Source organism: Penicillium chrysogenum (genome assembly GCF_028827035.1).
Source record: "Penicillium chrysogenum strain IBT 35668 chromosome Unknown utg000005l_segment0_segment0, whole genome shotgun sequence".
Classification (NCBI taxonomy): domain Eukaryota; kingdom Fungi; phylum Ascomycota; class Eurotiomycetes; order Eurotiales; family Aspergillaceae; genus Penicillium; species Penicillium chrysogenum.
Window position 1 is genome coordinate 8138680 of NW_026622753.1, and position 15085 is coordinate 8153764.

The window sequence follows — 15085 nt, forward strand, 5'->3', positions numbered from 1 at the left end:
CTGCTAGAAAAAAAAGTGGTTTGTGTAATGGCGGGTGTGAGTCGTATGTTGTAGAGGCACATCTATGGATATCTGGAGGTTATATAATGACGCGGAAGTGCCACATTACCGACCTGGGCGATCGAGCTATTTCCCCCATCTGCCAGGTCGTAGTAAATTTCTCATAGTTACCAAAGACCATAACTTCTAGCAGTTGTAGTGGATGCCGTCGGTTTCTCCACCAATTTCCCATTGCGCGGGTAACACGTGACTGCGCGCCGTTATCGACGCGCCTCAGTCTCACAACTTTGCGATCAACAGAACATGAATATTCCGACGTGCCACCATGTCTTACTATGATATTGACTCCATCTTGACTGATGCACAGGTGGGTTTATTGCGAACACATGCCCCTGAACACCAACCCTCAGAAATGAACAATTGCTAACATCGTTGGATCCAGAAACTGCCTTGTACATTCGAGCTCGAAGTACCCGGACTCGGTATCTTAGAGGGCAATGCGGGCGAAGATGTGAGTCTACGCTACGCTTTTCACTATCCGGCCACACAACTTACTGGCCAATGCCCAGATCAAAGCAGGAACCCGGATCGATCTTCCATTATGGCTAGGTGAAATGCTCTCGATCGGGTAAGGTCCCACCCAGTCCAGCCTACTCAGAGGACCAGACATGAAGTTCCTTATTTTCCTAACGCACTATATGTGGTTGTTATAGAGCGCGTCTCGGAACGTCCCGTCTAGTTACGCTCGACATGCCCGAAGCGCTTTCGGAGCGGGTAATGAATGCCCTGAAGGCAGATCCGCGCACGCTTGACTTGCGCGCTTTGGCACCGCATTTCTACAACCTAAGCGAGCGGATCCTCGAACTCTTCGAGGAAGAAGAGATGGTCGATGTTCTCGGAGATGTAGGTGGCTCCGATCCCCGCGGCTGGTTAAAAGCTCCTCATAGGCCGAGCTGGGACTAACAAGCTGTCAGGCATTCAAGAAACGAGCGGCAGATATCGCTGATCATGCGCACAACTCCCGTGGTGCGGTCGGTGGCGGGGTTGATTTCCTTCGTGGGCTGGATGAGACTGAGCGACAATGTAGGTCATGTCCCTGTTTGGATATGTGGGCGGAGGATGAGGTCACTAACATAGATGGTTCGATAGTGTTCCGCGTTGCTCATGATCGGGCCAAGGACATGCGGATCTGGACTGGAGAGGCGAAACGTAAGTAATACGCGAGTAATAGTTTGTGACGAGGCATTTCTCATGGGCTCTGAGCTGCGCTCGCTCATGAAGGTTATGATACATTTTATGCGACAATATGATTCTTCCATTCCGATAGGTTGCGTGTGAGGTAGGACAGGATTTTAGCCTGGTCTGAGTTTATTTTGTTCTTCTATACGGAGTAAATGGAATTCCTATTGGACTACAATTTAATGAAGAATATGAGAGATTGAGGATGTTACCTAGGCATAAACGAATATGTCAGATCTGACGTCTTTACAATTCCCAGGTGGAGACATAAGATCTGGATCCATGGAAATGGAATGTTGATATATCAAAACAGTTTGTATGCGATTTCTATCCATTGATTTTCTCTGTTATAGAATACTGGAATTGATTAGATCCATATAATATTAGAATATGATTTATTCCTCATCCTACTTCTAATCGAAACAAGAATTCTGTACGGAGTAACAATTATAAAGTCAGGATCTAACGCTTAACACTCAGGAGAAACCCCGCGTAAGGGCCAAAGTGAGACCCCACGGCCCCGATCCGATTGGTGTCGAGGAAAAAGAGCGACTGAACGCTAATAGCGAATTGATCGTCGTGGCTAAGGAGCCTATTGAATCTAGCCTCGGGGGGGCTGGAAAAAAGGAAGAAGAAAAGTACGTACGGAGTACGGAGTAGAAGTAACATCTTTGAATCTTTGCAAGGCTGTTGATTTTCGGTTCTTCCATTCTTCGATTCTTCCATTCCTTACCTCTCTCATGGCAACTGTCCCTACTTCCAAGGCCCAAAACAAATAACATCTACAAAGTGGGGCTGTGACTGCACCCTTTTCTTTTTCTTTTTTGGCGACTCATCACAATTCGTTTGCGACATCGCCCTCGCTTCGTTTGACTTGTCCCAGTGTCCCTTCTCCCTTGGGTCTTAGGTTTGGAGGGAATCCCCTTCTGTGCCTTGATTCGGGTCTATTGACTGTACAAACCTACCTTGCACTCCACAGGTTCAACCGAACCCGCCTCTGATTGCTCCCCGCCTGCAACACATCTGCATCCCTCGCATCGCGCCTGCGTGTTAACCACCACCATCCAATCGACATTGATATCCCTGAATCCATCCATTAATCTCCGATGCGGCTGGTGGATTGTGCAGGAAATTGTTACCGTGGTATCCACTGATTGACCAGGATACTGCACAGCTGCGTCCAAACTGGGAAACCGGGGGCTTCTTGCGGCACGTCAATTATGCGCATTCGGTAAACATTATGCCGGCAGCCATTATGGATGGGAAAACTCAAAGAAGGAGCTCGGCTGCTGGTCAGCCCGCTCCTTCACACTCTCAAGGCCCCGTATATCATCCCAAGACTGCACCCAAACGCATCGTTTCCTCTAAAGACCACTCCTCCAGTACGTGATATTTGGACTCCCACCTGCTTGAATTGAGTGCCAAAACTCAGGGTTAAGTGATTAAAACTGACATTGCTTCTTCAAGACTCGTCAGAACGTCCTCAGCACCCATCACTGTCCCGTGTTAAGGGCCGTGCGAATATGTTTACTCCGCCTCGAATGAATGCAGAGGTCTCATGGCTGAGAGATCAGTCACCTATTCACTCGGGCACAAAGACCCCAATCCGCTCATCTGGTACGTTCTCCGATTACCAGCGATGTCGGATGGATCTAGAGCACTAGTGACTGATTGTTTGTGGCTCAGAAACCCCCGAACCCGGCACCCCTACACTAGTAAACCCTGCCTCGGCTCTTTTGCAGGATCTACTCAAAGAAGAACGCGCACACCGAAGCTCCCGAGGAACCATATCAGACGAATTCAAAGAAAATGCTCCCCAGACTCCAGAGACCACCCGAACCCAGGAAGATACTGCGTCTGAAAAAGCACGCAAAGCGAGTGATGTTTTCTCTGCTGGTCAGAGAAAGCCAAAAGAGATGGGCATGCGGGAAATGGACCAAGTGAGCCATAAGCACGGGAACCCCATATGGACTAGCTGACTAGCTGACTCATTTGAAGTATGTCTCGAAAATGAACAAGCTCAATTTCGATTTGAAGCTCGAGGTCTTCCACCGCACACAACAGATGGCTATCTATGAAAAGAAGCTGGAGCGGATGGCTGAGATGGAAGAACAACTAGCGCGCATGGATGAGTTGATAGCAGAAGTGGAGGAGCTTCGAACCACCGAGAAGGACAACCAGATCCTACGTGAATCCAACGAGCAACTACGCATCGACCTTGACAAGCGAGATATGGCTGTTACCGAAGCCGTCGAGCTCATCTGCCAGTTGGAATCGAAGATTGACATGTTGGAGAATGGCGGCCGGGCCTCCAGGCTGTCCATGTCCCGCCCTATGACCGCCGATGGGTCCGAGGCCTTAGCAGCGAAATCCCGGGCCATGGTTGACATCCCAGAGAGAACCTCTTCTAAGCGAAATTCAAGTGTCTTGAGTGTAGCTCAGCGCCAGACATCTTCCGAGCTACGCAAACTTTCGAAAGCACCCTCCTTCCTACGGGCGGACAACAAAAGTACTGCCACTTTGCGAAGCCTTTATACCCCCGAAGAAGAAACCCAGTCACGCACTGCAAAGACTGAACTTACGAAATCAGAAAGCTTCCACACGACTACCGAGGTTATGGAACCTGAGTCACCCAGATTAAGCGTTCTGAGTGAATGCAGTGAGCTGAATCCGTTCGACACGCCTACGAGGTGGCAAGAACTTGACCAGCTCGAGCTCCCTGTTCGGAGATCGTCATCGACAGGCAGCTTGGATAGCTATGTTCCCCCCACTGGGCGGGAAGAAAGCAAGAAAGACCAAATTGATCGGTGGATGCAGTCCCGCGAAGACATAAACCAGACCATAATCACGAGACGCAGGAACCGAGCATCATCTGATGCTACCAAGGCTAGCATCCCCAGTTTTACAACTGACTTGTATGCTCCCAAGCCGCGCGGACGTGGACGACTGGATTCCTCTCTTTTCGGAGGCGTCAGGCTCCCTCCCACTCCTGACACTATGAGTACGGCATATGCTACCGGTGCAAACCGGTCGAATGGGTCGAATGGGAGCATTAAAGCCCGCAAGAGCCCACAGACTGAACAGGATTTGTTTTTCTCTGGTAGGCGAGTTAACCGCCCACGTTCGGCGGAAGAGATGGCCAGTCGCTCCAGCTTTGATGGCAGTGAGGTTGATGACAGCATGCAAACAAACTGCAGTGATACTCCACGCCTAGGGGTCACCTCTGACGAGTCGCGCACTATCTTACCCTCCTTCAACACTGTTTCCTCCAAAGCCAGCGCGCTTCTTGGGCCCGGAAGCCCCAACAACCCTGCTATCGAGACCTTTGGAGATCTGTATCACGCAAAGCCCAACGAAGCATCAACCCCAACAATTAAACGCGTCCGTAGCCCAACCAAGGCTATGACTCCGGGGGCGAACACTAATGACCGCGACTCTCCATCGCCACTCACACCTCAAGACTGGGTTGCCGCTGCAAAGCAGGGTCCACGGTGTTGCAAGCCCAAGCCCCTTGAGATCCACCAGGGAATTCAACAGCCAGAGCTGCCAGCACGCACTGCCGTCAGGCCAGCTTCTCTCCATGACGACAGCAGCATCGCTTCGGATCCAAGTGAGCCCGAAGTCCCTGGTATCCCAACTCTTGACATGACCACCCTGGACATCTTGGAACAACCTCTCGACCTCGGCCAGTCAAAGCCTAAACCTGAAGCCAACCCTGAGCCCCGTCGACGCCTTAGTTTCATACCTCCATTCTTCAACCGGTCATGCAACAACCCCCGCCGTGTACAAGGCTCCCCAGTTCCAGACGAATTTGAAGACGACGAAGAGGGCGCCCCGTCTCCAGTAATCCCCAAAACCAGAACAATGGGCGGCGCCTCTCAAAGACCCATGTCTCAAATAATCACCGCCCCAACTGACCTATACTCTTCCAACCCCCCAATCCACAATGGAGAGCCGCCCCATGGTTTCAGACCACGAGGATTCCCGCAATCTTTGACAATGTCAACACTTGCCGACCACCCCGGCTCCGCAACAGTCTCAGGACGCCCCTCCACATCCCACGGCATAGAACACAAGCGGCGCAGCTCACTTGGCATCTTTGGCTGGATGAAGGGTAAACGTTCTGATTCCGTGTCTGTTCCCGGTGTGGAGAAGTTCATTGACTCCGCGCCGAAAGAGAACCGCGCTCCCTCGCGTCTAGCCTACGAAACTAGTCATGGCCTTGGGATCCCGCGTGCCGAGACACCGGACTCTATGGAGGCCCACGTTAGACCCCATTCCGAGATGGCTGTCCATTCTGATGAACATTCAAGACGGCCTCGGTATATGGGCCGTCGTGCTCGAAGGGGCTGAGCTTCTATAAGCCAGTCATTACGGCCTCACACCTCGTTCTCTGTTTTCTTACGTCTCTGCTGCCTCCCGCTTCTTTCTTTTTTTCGTTTTGTACCATATGATACCCGGCCCTGCATGTACAGTAGCATGGCTACATTGATTTTTGCTTTTATTTTTCACTCCATATGTGAGTTATGAGCTCGCTCCACCTCATTTCATGTTTTCCTTTCTTCATGCATGCGAATAATGGCCGGGCCTATGCATTTTGTCAATCTCTGACGTCGACCCTGCTGGCAGGGTTGATCTGAAATGTGTAACATCGTCTAGTATGCTATGTTACAGAGTAATGATTCTACCAAAAGTGACATACGATCTGAAGTTATCCCGATGCAGGCCTGTATTGTGTTATCACACAAGTTGACTAATTGATAGTACCGTAATGAGCACAAACCTGTTCTCCCTCCACTTCATATCTTCATCGTGTCTTGGATGATCCTCCCTGACCCATAGCCCCGATCCTGCGGGTGGAACCGATCGTTCTTATCGCTGTATGGAGACGGATCACTTAGAAGGGTGAATCATTTGCAGCCTTCGCTTGCAGGCTTACTTCATCCCTCCAGGGGCGACAACAAGAGTACCATAGAAGTCAGGGTTTCCTTCCTAGTAGGCATTAGCAAGACGTCAATCAAGCAGGGGTATCGGAGTCTTACAATGTGCGTCTTCGTGATGTGTCGACGGAGGTTCGAGGCCATATGTTTTGTCTTTAGGGCCTTGTTAAAATCATTGCAGAAGGGACACTTGTATGCGCAGGGAGCGATTATCTAGATGCAATCGGTGTTAGCAAACATTCTCTAGAAGGGCTACAGACTCTGGAAGGGTGTTTGGGATACGTACCAGCTCGGCAAAGTCGAAAGGCCACTCCTCCTGGTTGTGGTTTTCGCAGTCACAAATCCGTTTTTTGGATTGTCTGATATAGGATATCCATTAGCCAGGATCAATGTGGGTGGTGGGATGACTTCGAAACTTACGCCCAGTGTCGGGGCGGGTTGATGCTATATCCCCTCCAGTAGCTGCCGTAGCTGTTCTTGTGTGTCGAGTCAGTACCGGTACTAGTCACAGTGGAAGTGCTAGTGCCAAAGTTGGGGCCAGGGTTGGGGCCAGGGTCAGGGTAGTCATTGTTCCCAGCGCTGGGAATTTGAGGAGCGGACATTGTGATGGATATCGCAAGTACGAGTTGGGTAAGTTGGGTAAGTTGGGTAAGTTGGGTTGATGTGATAATAGACGTAGACAGGAGAGGAAGCAGAGAAAGGAGAAGCAGAGAAGGTATATTGCAACCACCTGAAGAGCCAGGCAGCAGAGGCGTCAATGGATGTGTTGTCTTACTCAATGTCGAGTTGGGACGGATGGCTTCAATGTAGCGAAGGCGAGTGTGGATGGAGCACATGCTGGGTGGAAGAGGGTGCCTAAGCTCATCATAAACAAACGGATGTGTGCAATTGACCTCGAGAGTTACTATAGATGCCTACACATGTCTGTTAGTCCTGGATAGGCTACTTGAAGCAAAGGCACAGGTTGCAATATCACTCGAGTGCAGAATATCAGAATATCAGAATCAAATTCAGTAACTCCAAGCTCCAAGTCTTTCAGTTTTGTTCCCAACTCCAGTCTTTTTTTTTCTTCCAAAACGCCCAAAAGACATGATATGTATACAGTAAGTCGAAGCAGAAACAGATGCCCTTCAATAGATCCCAGCCCAAGGCCTAATACCACTTATTCCCCTCCTCCCCAAGCTTCTTCTTCTTCGGATTCAGCGAAACAACCCGCTGCCCAGGAAGCGTATCCGCCGTAAAAGCCGCCTCGAAGATACTCGCAATCCCACGCTTAGCGTAATGCGCGAAAGAATCATAATCATCTCTCTTCCCATTAATAGCCCCCCCACTCAATCCCATCCGGCGTAGTCCCATCCCCAAGGTCACTCCACCGCGTAATCACAATAGATTGCTTGAACCTACGATCTACCAGATCCTCGCTCAGCTTGACCTCGATGAGATACTCAGTCGGACACTCAGGACACCTCCGCATCGGCCGACAGAACCCACACAGCGTTGTCAGCGCATTCGGATCAAACGCCTGTCCCGCAATCCGGTCCTTTACCCGGTGCTCGAGTGCCTGCAACCCACCACTACTCCGCGGCCGCGGAATATGTTCCAGCGCACACTTACACGCCGGCATGAGCTCGCCGTCCCGCCAGTGCGCGCACACACTAAAGTACGGACAGTAGTCTTCGCGCGAGTACAGCAGCATGCGCTGCGCGGACGGCGTGAGAGCCGGTGCCGCAAAGGTCTGGCTGGTAACGCGCATTAGAGAGCCTGCCTTCGTGGATGTGGAAGCGCGATGTATGCGACCAGTCGTCACGCTGCCAGCGTCGTCCGAGCGCGTCTGGGGCCAGCCCGTAGGTGGGGCCGAAGCGGTGAGCGCGTATGGCTAGTTGCACGAATGCGAAGGGTAGGTTGCGGCCGTGGGTTATGCGGTGGCGGGGTGGGGGTTTCAGGGCGTTTCTTGAGTTTGGGCAGTTGAAAAGCGGGTTTAGGACGTGGCTTGGGCGGATACGTTCGGTTCCTTCTTGTGTGCGTCGGTGGTATTGTACGCAGGGGAAGCAGAGGAGGTGGTGCGGGAGGGAGATGTCCAGATTGGAGAGGAAGTTGATTTTGTGCGTGTGGTTGTCTGGGTGGTCTAGAGCCATGAGGTATCTTGGGCCTAGTCGTCGGTATAATGTGATGCTGGCCATTGCTAGGCTTGCTGCTTCGGCGGGATTCAAATAACCTGCTATTTGCGCCCATAGCTTTGGCGGGAGACTTGCTATATCGCCCTCGCCGGGGGTCGGCGATCATTTTGCTCGTGGGTTGGAGAGCTGACATCGTTGAGGTCCAATGCGCCTAGCGTATGGATAATTTCCGTGTAGTCCCTTCGCTCACCCAGTTGTGAGTCGACTTGCGCATGCAATTCCCTGTATTTGAGTCTATGGGCGTGCAACGGAGCCAGCTCTGGCATTGGAGGGGCTTCCTCGATACTGGAGCGCGCGGCCAGTCGCAGGTCTGTTGTCGATCTGCTGCCCTTGCGAAGGGTTTGGCGGGATTTCTTGGGACGCAATGCGTTGGAGAAAAATGACTTGAAGCCATTCTTCTGGCCAGGACTTTCTGCCGACATAATGGAGTTGCCAATAAATGCAAGTGTTCGAGGCCCAGTTGGAGAATATCGGGGTCTTGTGTTTCGGATGCTTGCGGTGATCTTCCGCATTACGCGGTCCGCCCGGCCCGGACTACGAGGTTGGTTGACATTCGATAGGAACAAGACATAACTAAATAAGATAAAATCTTATAGTATCAGATCATTGATAATATTCAAAACACATGCTACAATACAGGGGAGATTAAGCGCATATCATAGCAGCATTTACAAAGCAAATAGCGTTCCAAAGTTATTTAAGTGAAGCGCTTCTCGACGGTCTTCCAGTTGATGACATCCCAGATGGCGGAGAAGTACTCGGCCTTGCGGTTCTGGTATTGGAGGCTAGAGAAATGGTTAGTGTAGGCAAATGACTATCCAAACAGGAATTCTTACTAGTAGGCGTGCTCCCAAGCGTCAATACCGAGCAGAGGCTGGAACTGGCCGACGACGGGGTCCTGGTTCTGGTAAGGAGTTAGTAACTAGAACAGTTCATATCAAAGGCGAGTCGCCGATCGTAACTTACAGCATAGGTGCGGATGCCGATCTGTCCGGTCTGCTTGTCCTTCACGAGCCAAGCCCAGCCACTGCCCTGGATGCCAGCGAGAGCAGCGTTCATCTTGGACTGGAACTCGCCGAGACTACCGTAGGTGGAGTCAATGGCCTTGGACAGAGCACCGGAAGGGGGCTCACCACCGCCGGCACTCTTGGGGGCAAGGTTCTCCCAGAAGAGAGTGTGGTTGAGGTGGCCACCGCCGTGGAAGTTGACAGCGGGCTTCAGAGCGATCTGAGTAGCGATGTCGCCCTTAGCCTGGGCCTCCTGCAGCTGCTCAAGGGTGTTGTTGTAGCTGGTCACGTAGGTGTTGTGGTGGTTCTTGTGGTGAACCTCCATGATCTTGCCGGAGATGGAGGGCTCAAGGGCGCCATAGTCGTCTTGTTTTAGATGTTAGTCTAAATGAATTTACTCCAAAATATATAGGTACAGTTTCTCTAAGCTCCAAGCGGTACTGAAACACCCCTACTTACAGGAAAGGTCGGGGAGGGTGGCCTTGCCGCGGGCAAAGGTCAAGCCCGCAGCTCCGGCCTTGGAGGTAGCCGAAGCTCCCGAGCGAAGGGCAACGCGAGCCGAGTTGCTAAGAAGAGCAGCCATTGTGAATGTATATGTTGAGGACTAATATGTGGTGAAAAAAGAATAAAGAAGGTGTCAATTGTGAGATGAATGAATCCAAAGGGGAAAAAAGTGGCAGGGGAGCTATGAAGTAACCGACCTAAACGTCATCTTGTTTTCGTCGGTTCGGAAATAGGTTGTTCCGCCCCGGTCCCCACGTGAATTTCATGAGCTCTTGACTGAGACTCATTATTTCACATGACACTACTTCCTCAGTTTTACTCTTTCGCTGAAAACTGAGGGGACAGTTGATTTGGCCACTATCTGCCAATGAACCCCTGAAGAGATGGAGTCGCCTTCGTTTTCTGGCCAAAAGCGCAAGGTCGCTGACATGAGCTCCGATGAAGAAGACGCGCCCCCGACCACTGGCTTCCGTGGGTTCGCCAGAGCTGCCTCTCGCTCCGTGACCCCTCCCACTATGGGTGGACTAGGTAGCGGAGCCCACAATAACCGAAACACCATGGCCAACTCTCGAGGCGGAGGATCGTCACGAGGTGGGAAAGCTATGGGAGGTGGCGGTAGAGGGGGAGGAGCCAACAGTTTTGCCGCGCGCATGATGGCAAAGATGGGCTACAGGGAAGGACAAGGTCTCGGAACTACTGGCCAGGGTATCGTCAATCCGATTGAGGTACAGGCGCGTCCTCAGGGTGCAGGCTTGGGCGCAGTGAGCGAGAAGTCGAAAAAGACTCGCGAAGAAGAGCGACGAGCAGCTGCACAGAGGGGCGAAATCCTCGAAGACAGCTCCGAGGAAGAACGGCAGCGGCGACGAAAGAAGAAGGAGGAGCGCAAGGCACAGGGTCGGAGCGCCACAGGTACACCGATCCAGCGTGCGAAGCCCAAATTCCGCACAGCGCGTGAAATTGAAGATGATATGGAAGGACTGGAAGTTCCTAATGTTCTCAAATCACTCGTCGATGCCACCGGAAAAGAGCAGCGTGTTCTTACTTCGACTGCCGGCCTGATGTCGACACAACAATTCGTCAGCCAAGAGGAAGGAGAAGCGTTAAAGATTACCCAGCGAGCTCGGAATGACCTGGAAGCATTTGCGGATGAGTGGAAGGGATTAAAGGAGAGAAAACAGTACATTGAACTCGAAGAAGCTCAGGTGGTGGACGAATTGGATGCATATCAATCCCGGATCAACCATCTCACGGGCCTAATCGCCGCAGTGGAAGAACTGGACATCTTTGAAAACGACGAAAGCATCGCGACCAAATTCAATGAGTTAACCAACAAGCTTGAAGATTTGGAATCCAAATATCGAGATGCTGTTGATGAGCATCGACTCCCTGAGACCGCAGTCGCGGCTCTACACCCGTTATTCCGCCAGGCCATGGAGGAATGGGAGCCTCTGCAAGATCCCACTTTCCTCGTGTCCAACCTCACTCGTCTTCAGCCTCTTCTGTCTCGCACGAACGGATCAGAAGAGTCCCGGAAACGGGCATCCACCTCACCTTACGAAACGATGATCTATACCCTCTGGCTCCCGCGAGTGCGCTCAGCACTCCTGAATGATTGGGACGTCTACGATCCATCCAAGGCAACCGCGCTGGTCGTGGCCTGGAAGGCGATTGTACCGCCATTTGTGTATGCAAACGTTCTCGACCAATTGGTCGTTCCCAAAGTGGGCCTGGCCCTGAAGAATTGGAAACCTCGAGTTAGTCGACGACATCCCGGCTCTGAACAGGATGGAAAGTTCCCCTGGTGGCTTTTCACTTGGCTCCAATACTTGGATGAACGGCACACAAACCCGAAACAGCCCACTGGTCTCATGTCTGACGCGAAGAGAAAGTTCCGCTCGGTACTCGATACATGGAGTCTGCGCAAGGGCCTGGTCGACCGCGTTGAGATCTGGCGGGATGCCCTAGGATCTGAATTTGACGTATGCCTACGCAATCACCTGCTGCCGCGCCTTGCTCGCCATCTCCGCGAGGACTTCACCGTGAACCCGCAGGATCAAGATCTCACGGCGCTCAAAGATGTCTTATGCTGGAAGGTATTCTTCCAGCCTAACGTCATGGGACTATTGCTAGTCTCTGATTTCTTCCCGAAGTGGCACGAGATTCTCTACATCTGGCTCACCAACGACCCCAACTACGAGGAGGTTGGAACTTGGTTCTCTTGGTGGCGCGCTCAGATACCGGAGGAGGTCAATGAGCTTACCATCGTCGACGATGAATGGAACAAGGGCTTGCAAACTATGGACCTTGCCTTACAGCTGGGTGACCGTGCTGCTGCCGAACTCCCGCGCCCAACCACGGCACGGGCGCCGCTTCCTACTCGGGAAGATAAGGTGGCGGCAGCCGCTGCAAGTGCCGCTGCGGCTGCCCCTGAACCTCGGGTTAAGGCACCGGTCGTAGAAGAAGTTGCGTTCAAGGATATCCTGGAGGGCTGGTGTTTGGAGCAGGGACTTATCATGCTACCCTTGCGTGAGGCCCATCCACAAAACGGCCAGCCCCTGTTCCGCATTACGGCTAGTGCCACGGGCAAGGGTGGAGTCGTGGCTTTTGTCCAAGGAGATGTGGTGTGGGTGCAAAATAAGAAGGCCAAGGAGATATGGGAGCCAATGGGGTTGGAGGATCAGCTGGTTGAGCGTGCGGAAGGCCGATAAGCGACCGGTCTTTTTACTGTGCATCAAGTGCATTGACATTGTAATTGAACCAAAATGTACCTATTCAAGATATCCAGGCTTTGCCCTAGGCGAAGATTGCAATAGGCCCATATCTTACATATTGCTGAGTAAACCTTGGTATGTAATTCAAGCTACATATTCGACCGTCTCTGGTACAACCAGGCGTTCAGCAGGACTGGCCTCATGGAACAACCGAGATATTATTCCCGATGTCTTACATGATGTCGTATGTGCAAAGAAGAAAGATGTACATTCTGAAATTGAAGATGCAGTAACTTACTAACTCCAACACTATCTCGGCACTATAAACCAATGGTATTCCCATAGGTCTCCGAGGGTTTAGGGAAAGACAACTGTGGCTGTATGATACGTCGCCTACGCTTTGTTCCTATTATTTTTGATGTTTGTGTTTGTCAGTGCAACCTAACACTCACATAGCAACAAACAATTCATAAAGACTGTGTAATGATGTTTAACTGAGGAGCAACCACTGTACTTTCCGAAAAGGGTAATTCCGAACAGATTTAGAATCCTCGGGATAATCGTTCTTTTCTTCAGCTAATCCTCGGAGATAACAAACTCCAGCTTCTCGTGTATCTGAATACTCGGGCCAAGAGTGTAAAAAGATCCCTCTGTTCAAGGCTGTATATGGAGTACTTCGGAGTTAACAATCGGACCAGGTGAATATCAAAATGGGAAAGCCGCGACCGTTCCGAGCTCTTGAATAATACAGCCAGCCAATGAGAACCCATTAAATAGCCTAGTGGATCTACAGATCTTCAATGGACCCACTGGAATGCGGGTCGCCGTTTGCAGCCAATCACATCACAGGCAAAGGTCAGCACAACATACTTCACCAATCGTATCAGTTGGATTTGAAGTGACTTGTCGCCATTTTCTCACCAAAGTGGACAAAGCCCATTCCTTGCTGCTCCTAGACCTTCAATTGACTGTCAATGCTGACATTTGAGAGCCCGGTGATTGGTCCAGGGCCCCTCTTTGGCGACGAAACCTCCATTATTTCCTGTTTGACTTGCATTATCTGTGGGCTTTTGTCGATTTTTTTTTTCTATGGCGCCTGGGTTGATTACTGAAACTGGTCAGAGTCCGTGGGACTGGATTTTAAAAGGGGTGAGACGCGGCCAATTGTTGTAGATGATTACTTTTTTTCTTCATTTCATACTTCGCTTCATAGCCATTGTTGATATCCGTCAAAGACTAAGACACGCATACGGATCCTTTGCTGGATTAAATAAAGTGCAATTACTTCCCAGCCAGCCTTCATCATCTTGTCCTCTCCCTCTTGCCGACTTGTAATTGCGTGGTGAACTTCTGCTGTACATCGTACCTGGTAGCAGTTTTCCGGATCAGCATCATGGCATTCCTCTTCATTAAGCAGAAGCTTTTCCCTACAAAAGATGCGGACACAATACGATCAGGTAAGTAAATGGAAAGAAGATACACACAGAGTGGCATATACTTACAACAATTCAACTCCAGGCAAGCGCCTCCTCACCCGCATTGACGACGACGATACCATCCGCGGAGACTCCGATCAAGACCTCGAGTCCCAAAGCAGCCGCTCCTATGACACCTTCGGACGGTGCAACAGCCCCGACGAATCAACATCAACCACCACCAGCAACTCCAGCACTCGCGTGCGCATCAACCCACGTATCGTCTCAGATGCCATTCTCGGCCTCTCAGACGGGCTGACAGTACCCTTCGCCCTGAGCGCCGGTCTATCCGCACTCGGAAACACAAAAGTGGTTGTGCTGGGTGGACTGGCCGAGCTGGCAGCAGGAGCCATATCCATGGGACTTGGTGGATACGTCGGCGCAAAGAGTGAAGCGTAAGTCATCCACACATGGCAAGCAATCATTCATATGTACTAACGAATTCCAGTGAATCATATCAAACAACAGTCCGTGAAACACAACAATTAATCCAAACGGACTCACAAGAGACTCGCGCCATGGTGTGCGAGACCTTTTCTCCGTACGGGCTCTCGGACTCGGCGGTTGCAGAAATCACGCGTGACCTGCATGCATCTCAAGACCGCCTGCTTGAGTTCCTGATTGCTTTCCATCATCGTGAGACGGCCCCTGACTGTAACCAGGCGTGGACTTCGGCTATTACTCTCGCGCTGGGGTATTTTATTGGCGGGTTTATTCCGCTTATCCCGTATTTCATTGTCTCGCAGATTATGGCTGCGCTGTACTGGAGTATTGGTGTTATGGCGATTACCCTGCTTGTGTTTGGGTACGTTAAGACCTGCGTTGTGCGAGGCTGGTCTGGCCGAGCCAATGTGCTGGCTGCGATCTGGGGTGGAGTGCAGATGTGCTGTGTCGGAGGTGTCGCTGCTGGCGCGGCGATTGGATTGGTTCGATTCATCGACATGGGCAGTACTTGATTAGCCTGATGGCCATGGTACTGATGATTTTCACGTTGCATTAAGCGCTCACGGCATTGCAGCAGTAGGAGTTTTG

At 51.3% G+C, this 15085-nt stretch overlaps 7 protein-coding genes across 7 annotated transcripts; 4 read left to right on the forward strand and 3 right to left on the reverse strand.

The window, feature by feature from the left end:
* Positions 1 to 325: 325 nt before the first annotated feature.
* On the forward strand, positions 326 to 5592 carry N7489_011459 (uncharacterized protein; the record flags this gene model as incomplete). Its single annotated transcript, XM_056717208.1, has 11 exons — positions 326 to 367; positions 443 to 511; positions 570 to 628; positions 714 to 903; positions 975 to 1083; positions 1150 to 1209; positions 1745 to 1877; positions 2368 to 2621; positions 2707 to 2856; positions 2926 to 3179; positions 3238 to 5592. The coding sequence occupies 11 exons, from the start codon at positions 326 to 328 to the stop codon at positions 5590 to 5592; spliced, it is 3675 nt and encodes a 1224-aa protein (XP_056564830.1).
* Positions 5593 to 6174: 582 nt separating this feature from the next.
* On the reverse strand, positions 6175 to 6781 carry N7489_011460 (uncharacterized protein; the record flags this gene model as incomplete). Its single annotated transcript, XM_056717209.1, has 4 exons — positions 6175 to 6231; positions 6282 to 6392; positions 6466 to 6538; positions 6600 to 6781. 4 exons carry the CDS (start codon positions 6779 to 6781, stop codon positions 6175 to 6177), a joined length of 423 nt encoding a protein of 140 aa, XP_056564831.1.
* A 4-nt stretch (positions 6782 to 6785) lies between these two features.
* Positions 6786 to 7038, forward strand: N7489_011461 (uncharacterized protein; the record flags this gene model as incomplete). Its single annotated transcript, XM_056717210.1, has 2 exons — positions 6786 to 6809; positions 6859 to 7038. The coding sequence occupies 2 exons, from the start codon at positions 6786 to 6788 to the stop codon at positions 7036 to 7038; spliced, it is 204 nt and encodes a 67-aa protein (XP_056564832.1).
* Positions 7039 to 7331: 293 nt separating this feature from the next.
* N7489_011462 (uncharacterized protein) lies at positions 7332 to 8778 on the reverse strand (the record flags this gene model as incomplete). The annotated part of the gene is made up of 4 exons (XM_056717211.1): positions 7332 to 7483; positions 7584 to 7918; positions 7977 to 8440; positions 8488 to 8778. The coding sequence occupies 4 exons, from the start codon at positions 8776 to 8778 to the stop codon at positions 7332 to 7334; spliced, it is 1242 nt and encodes a 413-aa protein (XP_056564833.1).
* Positions 8779 to 9053: 275 nt separating this feature from the next.
* Positions 9054 to 9946, reverse strand: sod2 (superoxide dismutase sodB; the record flags this gene model as incomplete). The annotated part of the gene is made up of 4 exons (XM_056717212.1): positions 9054 to 9141; positions 9193 to 9260; positions 9323 to 9729; positions 9823 to 9946. 4 exons carry the CDS (start codon positions 9944 to 9946, stop codon positions 9054 to 9056), a joined length of 687 nt encoding a protein of 228 aa, XP_056564834.1.
* Positions 9947 to 10250: 304 nt separating this feature from the next.
* On the forward strand, positions 10251 to 12575 carry N7489_011464 (putative G-patch domain protein (TFIP11); the record flags this gene model as incomplete). The annotated part of the gene is made up of 1 exon (XM_056717213.1): positions 10251 to 12575. One exon carries the CDS (start codon positions 10251 to 10253, stop codon positions 12573 to 12575), a length of 2325 nt encoding a protein of 774 aa, XP_056564835.1.
* A 1396-nt stretch (positions 12576 to 13971) lies between these two features.
* N7489_011465 (VIT1/CCC1 transporter family protein) lies at positions 13972 to 15009 on the forward strand (the record flags this gene model as incomplete). Its single annotated transcript, XM_056717214.1, has 3 exons — positions 13972 to 14035; positions 14097 to 14448; positions 14502 to 15009. The coding sequence occupies 3 exons, from the start codon at positions 13972 to 13974 to the stop codon at positions 15007 to 15009; spliced, it is 924 nt and encodes a 307-aa protein (XP_056564836.1).
* Between the last annotated feature and the right edge of the window lie 76 nt (positions 15010 to 15085).